Source organism: Boleophthalmus pectinirostris, unplaced genomic scaffold (genome assembly GCF_026225935.1).
Source record: "Boleophthalmus pectinirostris isolate CB_2022bp ecotype Guang Dong unplaced genomic scaffold, ASM2622593v1 HiC_scaffold_7, whole genome shotgun sequence".
Classification (NCBI taxonomy): Eukaryota; Metazoa; Chordata; class Actinopteri; order Gobiiformes; family Gobiidae; genus Boleophthalmus; species Boleophthalmus pectinirostris.
The window spans coordinates 40,427,734-40,437,733 of NW_026571473.1; the positions used below are offsets into that span (position 1 = coordinate 40,427,734).

Below are 10,000 nucleotides of genomic sequence, written 5' to 3' on the forward strand. Positions count from 1 at the left end.
TGCTGCAGCTGCTCGTCTCCATGATGTTGTTCTTTTGTTCCTCAGTGCGACATTAAACTTACACTCCTCCTCTTCCTCTCCTCTCTTCTCCTCCTGTTTTTCCTCTTCCCCCCTTTTTTTCCCTCCTCTCTCTTCTCCTCTTCTCTTCCCCCTCCTTTCCCTCCTTCTCTCTTCTCTTCTCTCTCTCCTCCTCCTCTCCTTCTCCTCTTTTCTCCTCTTCTCTCCTCGTCCTCTCGTCTTCTCTTCTCTTCCTCCTCTCCTCCTTCTCCTTCCTCTCTCCTCCTCTTCTCGTCTCTCTCTCCTCCTCTCCTCTTTTCACCTCCTATCTCCTCCCTCTTCCTCTCTATTCTCTCTGTCTCTCTCTCCTCACCCTCTTTTCTTCTCCACCTCTCCTCCTCCCCCTCTTCCTCTCCCTCTCTCTCCTTCTCCTCTCTTCTCGTCGTCCCTTCTCTCCTCCTCCCCCTCTTTCTCTTCCTTCCGTTCTCTTCTCCCTCTGCTCCTCTCCTCCTTTCTCCTCCTCCTTCTTTCCTCTCTTCTCTCTCTCTCCTCGTAAACTTTTTCCTCCTCCCTCTTTTCTCTTCCTCCTGTCCTCTTCCCCCTCTTTTTTCCTCTTCCTCTCCCTCTCTCCTCACCCTCTTTTCTTCTCCACCCCCTCCTTCTCTCCCTCTCTCTCCTTCTCATCTCTTCTCTTCGTTCCTCTCTCCTCCGTCCCCTCTTTTCTCTTCCGCTCTTCTCTCTCTGCTCCTCTTCTCCTTTCTCCTCCTCCTTTTTTCTTCCTCTCCCTCCTCTCCCTCTTTTCACCTCCTCCGTCTCCTCCTCCTCTCCTTCTCTCTTCTCTCCGTCTCTCTCTCCTCCTCCTCTTCTTTCCTCTATCCTTCTTCCTCTCTTTTCTCTTCCTTCTTCTCTCTCTCTCTCGTCCTTTTTCGTCTCCCTTTTCTCTTCCTCCTGCTCTCCTCCCCCTCTTTTCTCCTCTTCCTCTCCCTCTCTCTCCTCTCTCTCTCTTCTCTTCTCCTTCTCCTCTTTTCTCCTCTTCTCTCCTCCTCTCTGTCTTTTCTCTTCCTCCTCTCCTCCTTCTCCTTCCTCTCTCCTCCTCTTCTCTCTCTCTCTCCTCCTCTCCCTCTTTTCACCTCCTCCATCTCCTCCTCTTCCTCTCTATTCTCTCTGTCTCTCTCTCCTCACCCTCTTTTCTTCTCCACCTCTCCTCCTCCCCCTCTCTCCTCTTCCTCTCCCTCTCTCTCCTTCTCCTCTCTTCTCGTCGTCCCTCTCTCCTCCTCCCCCTCTTTTCTCTTCCTCCGTTCTCTTCTCCCTCTGCTCCTCTCCTCCTTTCTCCTCCTCCTTCTTTCCTCTCTTCTCTCTCTCTCCTCGTAAACTTTTTCCTCCTCCCTCTTTTCTCTTCCTCCTGTCCTCTTCCCCCTCTTTTTTCCTCTTCCTCTCCCTCTCTCCTCACCCTCTTTTCTTCTCCACCCCCTCCTTCTCTCCCTCTCTCTCCTTCTCATCTCTTCTCTTCGTTCCTCTTTCCTCCGTCCCCTCTTTTCTCTTCCGCTCTTCTCTCTCTGCTCCTCTTCTCCTTTCTCCTCCTCCTTTTTTCTTCCTCTCCCTCCTCTCCCTCTTTTCACCTCCTCCGTCTCCTCCTCCTCTCCTTCTCTCTTCTCTCCGTCTCTCTCTCCTCCTCCTCTTCTTTCCTCTATCCTTCTTCCTCTCTTTTCTCTTCCTCTCTTCTCTCTCTCTCCTCGTCCTCTTTTTCGTCCTCCCTCTTTTCTCTTCCTCCTGCTCTCCTCCCCCTCTTTTCTCCTCTTCCTCTCCCTCTCTCTCCTCACCCTCTCTTCTCTTTTCTCTTCTCTTCTCTTCTCTCTTCCTCTCTGTCTTTTCTCTTCCTCCTCTCCTCCTTCTCCTTCCTCTCTCCTCCTCTTCTCTCTCTCTCTCCTCCTCTCCCTCTTTTCACCTCCTCCATCTCCTCCTCTTCCTCTCTATTCTCTCTGTCTCTCTCTCCTCCCCTCTTTTCTTCTCCACCTCTCCTCCTCCCCCTCTCTCCTCTTCCTCTTCCTCTCTCTCCTTCTCCTCTCTTCTCTTCGTTCCTCTTTCCTCCTTCCCCTCTTTTCTCTTCCTCTCTTCTCTCTCCGCTCCTTTCCTCCTTTCTCCTCCTCCTTTTTTTCCCCCTCTTTTCTCCTCCTCTCTCCTCTCCTCTCCTCTCCTCTCTCCCTCTCTTCCTGCGGTCAGCTCTTCCGTCTGCTCCTCTGGTCTCAGGTCCGGTCTCGGTCCAGGTCTCGGTCCCGTCCTCGTTGGTCTGTGAGGTCCGGGACATGTACCCCCCCGAGCTCCTGAACCTGGTCTGGATCAGGACCAACCGGACCCTGACCAGGACCAGCGGGGACTCCGGGTCCACGGTGGTCCGGTCCCAGCTGAACTACACCCCCCAGAGACCGGACTTCAGAGACCGAGACCCGGACCGGGACCGGGACCTGGACCTGGACCAGGAACAAGAACTGGAGTTTATCTGCAGAGCCACGATGGACCTGCCCCAACTGAGTCCAGACCAGAGGACCACAGAGACCAGAGTCCAGGTCCAGCTCATGTGTGAGTAAAAAGACTAGTCCTGGTTTAGTCCTGGTTTAGACCTGGTTTAGTCCTGGTTTAGACCTGGTGTAGTCCGGGTTTAGTCCGGGTTTAGTCCTGGTTTAGTCCGGGTTTAGACCTGGTTTAGTCCGCGTTTAGACCTGGTTTAGTCCTGGTTTAGTCCTGGTTTAGACCTGGTTTAGTCAGGGTTTAGTCCTGGTTTAGACCTGGTTTAGACCTGATTTAGTCCTGGTTTAGTCCTTGTTTAATCCCGGTTTAGTCCCGGTTTAGTCCTGGTGTTTCCTCCTTTAGTTGCGCCTGCAGACGTGTGCCTGTCAGTGACTGTTGCTCTCTCTCCTGCTGAACCCCCCCTCAGAGCGTGTCCCTGTCAGTGACTGTTGCTCTCTCTCCTGCTCAGCCCCCCCTCAGACTGTCCCTGTCAGTGACTGTTGCTCTCTCTCCTGCTCAGCCCCCCCTCAGAGCGTGTCCCTGTCAGTGACTGTTGCTCTCTCTCCTGCTCAGCCCCCCCTCAGATCGTGTCCCTGTCGGTGAGCCCGGAGCAGGTGCTGGAGGGGCAGAGCCTCACTCTCACCTGTCAGTCAGACGGAGCCCCCCGCCCCCTACGCGCTGGTCCTGAGCAGGAACGGGGCGGAGCTTCACAGAGAAAACTCCACCCACCTCCTGTTCTTCAACCTATCGTCCGCCCAGCTGCAAGACTCCGCCCACTACCAGTGTGAATCCACCAATCAGTACGGAGCAGCTCGGGACGCACGCAACATCACCGTGAGAGGTACACACAACTACACACAACTACACACACAACTACACACAACTACACACAACTACACACACAACTACACACACAACTACACACAACTAACACACAACTACACACAACTACACACACAACACACACAACACAACTACACACACAACACTACACACAACTACACACAACTACACACACACAACACACACAACTACACACACAACTACACACAACTACACACAACTACACACACAACTACAACACACACACACACACACAACTACACACACAACTACACACAACTAACAACACACACACACACAACTACACACAACTCACACAACTACACACAACTACACACAACTACACACAACTACACACACACACACAACTACACACAACACACACAACTACACACAACTACACACACACACAACTACACACAACTACACACACAACACACACAACTACACACAACACACACAACTACACACAACTACACACAACTACACACCAACTACACACAACTACACACAACACACACAACTACACAACAACTACACACAACTACACACACACACACACAACTACACACAACTACACACAACACACACAACTACACAACACTAACACACAACTACACACACACAACACACACAACTACACACACAACTATACACACACAACTACACACACAACTACACACAACTACACACAACACACACAACTACACACAACTACACACACAACTACACACACACACACACAACTACACACAACACACACAACTACACACAACTACACACAACTACACACAACTACACACACAACTACACACAACTACACACACAACTACACACAACTACACACAACTACACACTACACACAACTACACACAACTACACACAACTACACACAACTACACACACAACTACACACAACACACACAACTACACACACACACAACTACACACAACAACTACACACACAACTACACACACAACTACAACACAACACACACAACTACACACAACTACCACACACACACACACCACACACACACACACTACACACACACACAACTACACACAACTACACACAACTACACACACACACACACAACAACTACACACAACTACACACAACACAACTACACACACAACTACACACACACACAACTACACACAACTACACACACAACTACACACAACTACACACACAACTACACACAACTACACACAACTACACACACACAACTACACACACTACACACACAACTACACACACAACTACACACTACACACACACAACTACACACACAACTACACACAACTACACACAACTACACACACAACACACACAACACACACAACTACACACACACACAACTACACACAACTACACACAACTACACACACACACAACTACACACAAACTACACACACTACACACACAAACTACACAACTACACACACACAACTACACACAACACACACACACACTACACACACAACTACACACAACTACACACACAACTACACACAACTACACACACAACTACACACACACACAACTCACACACAAACACACACACACACAACTACACACAACTACACACAACTACACACACAACTACACACACACACTACACACACAACTACACACAACTACACACAACTACACACACACACACACTACACACACAACTACACACAAACTACACACAACTACACACAACTACACACAACTACACACAACACACACAACTAACACACAACACACACAACTCACACAACTACACACAAACACACCAACACACACACTACACACACAACTACACACAACTACACACAACTACACACACACAACTACACACAACTACACACACAACTACACACACAACTACACACACACACAACTACACACACAACTACACACAACTACACACAACTACACACAACTACACACAACTACACACAACTACACACAACTACACACACAACTACACACACAACTACACACAACTACACACACAACTACACACAACTACACACAACTACACACACACACTACACACAACACACACACAACTACACACACAACTACACACAACTACACACACAACTACACACAACTACACANCTTCCGTCTGCTCCTCTGGTCTCAGGTCCGGTCTCGGTCCAGGTCTCGGTCCCGTCCTCGTTGGTCTGTGAGGTCCGGGACATGTACCCCCCCGAGCTCCTGAACCTGGTCTGGATCAGGACCAACCGGACCCTGACCAGGACCAGCGGGGACTCCGGGTCCACGGTGGTCCGGTCCCAGCTGAACTACACCCCCCAGAGACCGGACTTCAGAGACCGAGACCCGGACCGGGACCGGGACCTGGACCTGGACCAGGAACAAGAACTGGAGTTTATCTGCAGAGCCACGATGGACCTGCCCCAACTGAGTCCAGACCAGAGGACCACAGAGACCAGAGTCCAGGTCCAGCTCATGTGTGAGTAAAAAGACTAGTCCTGGTTTAGTCCTGGTTTAGACCTGGTTTAGTCCTGGTTTAGACCTGGTGTAGTCCGGGTTTAGTCCGGGTTTAGTCCTGGTTTAGTCCGGGTTTAGACCTGGTTTAGTCCGCGTTTAGACCTGGTTTAGTCCTGGTTTAGTCCTGGTTTAGACCTGGTTTAGTCAGGGTTTAGTCCTGGTTTAGACCTGGTTTAGACCTGATTTAGTCCTGGTTTAGTCCTTGTTTAATCCCGGTTTAGTCCCGGTTTAGTCCTGGTGTTTCCTCCTTTAGTTGCGCCTGCAGACGTGTGCCTGTCAGTGACTGTTGCTCTCTCTCCTGCTCAGCCCCCCCTCAGAGCGTGTCCCTGTCAGTGACTGTTGCTCTCTCTCCTGCTCAGCCCCCCCTCAGAGCGTGTCCCTGTCAGTGACTGTCGCTCTCTCTCCTGCTCAACCCCCCCTCAGAGCATGTCCCTGTCAGTGACTGTTGCTCTCTCTCCTGCTCAGCCCCCCCTCAGATCGTGTCCCTGTCGGTGAGCCCGGAGCAGGTGCTGGAGGGGCAGAGCCTCACTCTCACCTGTCAGTCAGACGGAGCCCCGCCCCCTACGCTGGTCCTGAGCAGGAACGGGGCGGAGCTTCACAGAGAAAACTCCACCCACCTCCTGTTCTTCAACCTATCGTCCGCCCAGCTGCAAGACTCCGCCCACTACCAGTGTGAATCCACCAATCAGTACGGAGCAGCTCGGGACGCACGCAACATCACCGTGAGAGGTACACACACACACACACACACACAACTACACACAACACAACACAACTACACACACAACTACAACAACTACAACACACAACTACACACAACTACACACACACACAACTACACACAAACACACAACTACACACACAACTACACACAACTACACACAACACACAACTCACACAACACACACACAACTACACACAACTCAACACACAACTACACACACAACTACACACAACTACACACACAAACTCACACACACAACTACAACACACAACTACACACACACAACTACCCACAACTACACACAACTACACACACAACTACACCACACAACACACACAACTACACACACAACACACAACTACACACACACACACAACTACACACACAACACACAACTACACACACAACACACAACACACACAACTACACACACAACTACACACACAACTACACACACACACACACAACTACACACAACTACACACAACTACACACACAAACTACACACAACTACACACAACACACACAACTACACACACAACTACACACAACTACACTACACACACAACTACACACACTACACACACAACTACACACAACTACACACAACTACACACACAACTCACACAACACACACAACTACACACACAACTACACACAACTCACACACACACTACACACAACTACACACACAACTACACAACTACACACAACTACACACAACTACACACAACTACTAACACAACTACACACAACTACACACAACTACACACAACTACACACAACTACACACAACTACACACAACTACACACAACTACACACACAACTACACACACAACTACACACAACACACACAACTACACACACAACTACACACACAACACACACAACTACACCACAACTACACACTACAACTACACACAACTACTACACACAACTACACACAACTACACACAACTACACACACAACTACACACACAACTACAACACACAACTACACACAACTACACACACAACTACACACACAACTACACACACCAACTACACACACAACTACACAACTACACACACAACTACACACACAACACAACTACACACACAACAACACACAACTACACACACACACAACTACACACACAACTACACACAACTACACACACAACTACACACACAACTACACACAACTACACACAACACTACACACAACTACACACACACAACTACACACTAACACACTACACACAACTACACACACACAACTCACACACACACACACAACTACACACACACAACACTCACACAACACACAACTACACACAACTACACACACAACTACACACAACTACACACAACTACAACACACACAACTACACACAACTACACACACACACACACTACACAACTACACACAACTACACACACTACACAACTACACACACACACAACTACACACAACTACACACACACACTACACACACAACTACACACACACACACAACTACACACAACTACACACAACACACACAACTACACACACACACAACTACACACAACTACACAACTACACACAACTACACACAACTACACACAACTACACAACTACACACAACTACACACAACTACACACAACTACACACACTACACACAACTACACACACAACTACACACAACTACACACAACTAACACAACACACACAACTACACACACAACTACACACAACTACAACACACACAACTACACACACAACTACACACAACTACACACACAACTACACCACACAACTACACAACTACACACAACTACACACACAACACACAACTACACACAACACACACAACTACACACAACTACACACAACTACACACACACACAACTACACACAACTACACACACACACAACTACACACACAACTACACAACTACACACAACTACACACACACACACACACAACTACACACACAAACACACACACTACACACACAACTACACACACAACTACACACACAACTACACACACAACTACACACAACTACACACACAACTACACACAACTACACACACAACTACAACTACACACACAACTACACACACAACTACACACAACTACACACACAACATCACCGTGAGAGGTGAGCTAGAGTTGTGTAGTGTAGAGTTGTGTAGTGTAGAGTTGTGTGGTGTAGAGTTGTGTAGTGTGTAGTTGTGTGTGTAGTGTAGAGTTGTGTAGAGTGTGTGTAGTGTGTAGTGTGTAGTGTGTAGTTGTGTAGTGTAAGTGTGTAGTGTGGTGTAGTGTGTAGTGTTAGTGTAGAGTGTAGTGTGTAGTTGTGGTGTAGAGTTGTGTAGTTTGTGTAGTGTAGAGTTGTGTAGTTGTGTGTAGTGTAGTGTAGTTGTGTGTGTAGAGTTGTGTAGAGTGTGTGAGTTGTTGTGTAGTGTTGTGTAGTTGTGTAGTAGTGTAGTGTAGAGTTGTGTAGTGTGTAGTTGTGTAGTGTGTAGTTGTGTAGTGTGTAGTAGTGTAGTGTAGTGTAGTAGTGTAGGTTAGTGTAGTGTTGTTGTGTAGTTGTGTAGTGTGTAGAGTTGTGTAGTGTGTAGTGTAGTGTGTGTAGTGTTGTGTGTGTGTAGTGTGTAGTTGTGTAGTGTAGAGTGTGTAGTGTTGTGTAGTGTGTAGTTGTGTAGTGTAGTTGTGTAGTTGTAGTTGTGTGTAGTGTAGTGTAGTGTGTAGTGTAGTGTAGTTGTGTAGTGTGTGTGTAGTAGTGTAGAGTGTAGTGTGTAGTTGTGTAGTGTGTAGTTGTGTAGTGTAGAGTTGTGTAGTGTAGAGTTGTGTAGTGTAGAGTTGTGTAGTGTGTAGTGTGTGTAGTGTAGTGTAGTGTGTGTGTAGTGTAGTGTGTAGTAGTTGTGTGTGTAGTAGTTGTGTGTGTAGTGTAGTGTAGAGTTGTGTAGTGTGTAGTTGTGTAGTGTAGAGTTGTGTAGTGTGTAGTTGTGTAGTGTGTAGTTGTGTAGTGTAGAGTTGTGTTGTACAGTTAAGGACAGTAAAATGTCTCGTGTTAAAGTAGTAAAAGTTGAGTGTGGAGTTTTCACAGAACAGATACAAACATATACACAAACATATATACAAACATATATACAAACATATACACAAACATACACAAACATATATACAAACATATACACAAACATATATACAAACATATACACAAACATATATACAAACATATACACAAACATATATACAAACATATACACAAACATACACAAACATACATACAAACATATACACAAACATATACAAACATATACACAAACATATATACAAACATATACACAAACATATATACAAACATATATACACCAAACATATATATACAAACATATACACAAACATATATACAAACATATACACAACATAATACAAACATATA

At 47.0% G+C, this 10,000-nt stretch overlaps 1 protein-coding gene across 1 annotated transcript in view; it reads left to right on the forward strand.

The window, feature by feature from the left end:
* The window catches only part of vcam1b (vascular cell adhesion molecule 1b), a 41,778-nt gene that overhangs the window by 7,527 nt on the left and 24,251 nt on the right, over nucleotides 1-10,000 (forward strand). The window contains exons 3-7 of the mRNA XM_055165280.1: nucleotides 2,218-2,574; nucleotides 3,076-3,179; nucleotides 3,262-3,343; nucleotides 5,469-5,819; nucleotides 6,323-6,586. Of these exons, the coding sequence (XP_055021255.1) occupies nucleotides 2,218-2,574; nucleotides 3,076-3,179; nucleotides 3,262-3,343; nucleotides 5,469-5,819; nucleotides 6,323-6,586 (1,158 nt within the window). The remainder of the gene's footprint in view (nucleotides 1-2,217; nucleotides 2,575-3,075; nucleotides 3,180-3,261; nucleotides 3,344-5,468; nucleotides 5,820-6,322; nucleotides 6,587-10,000) is intronic.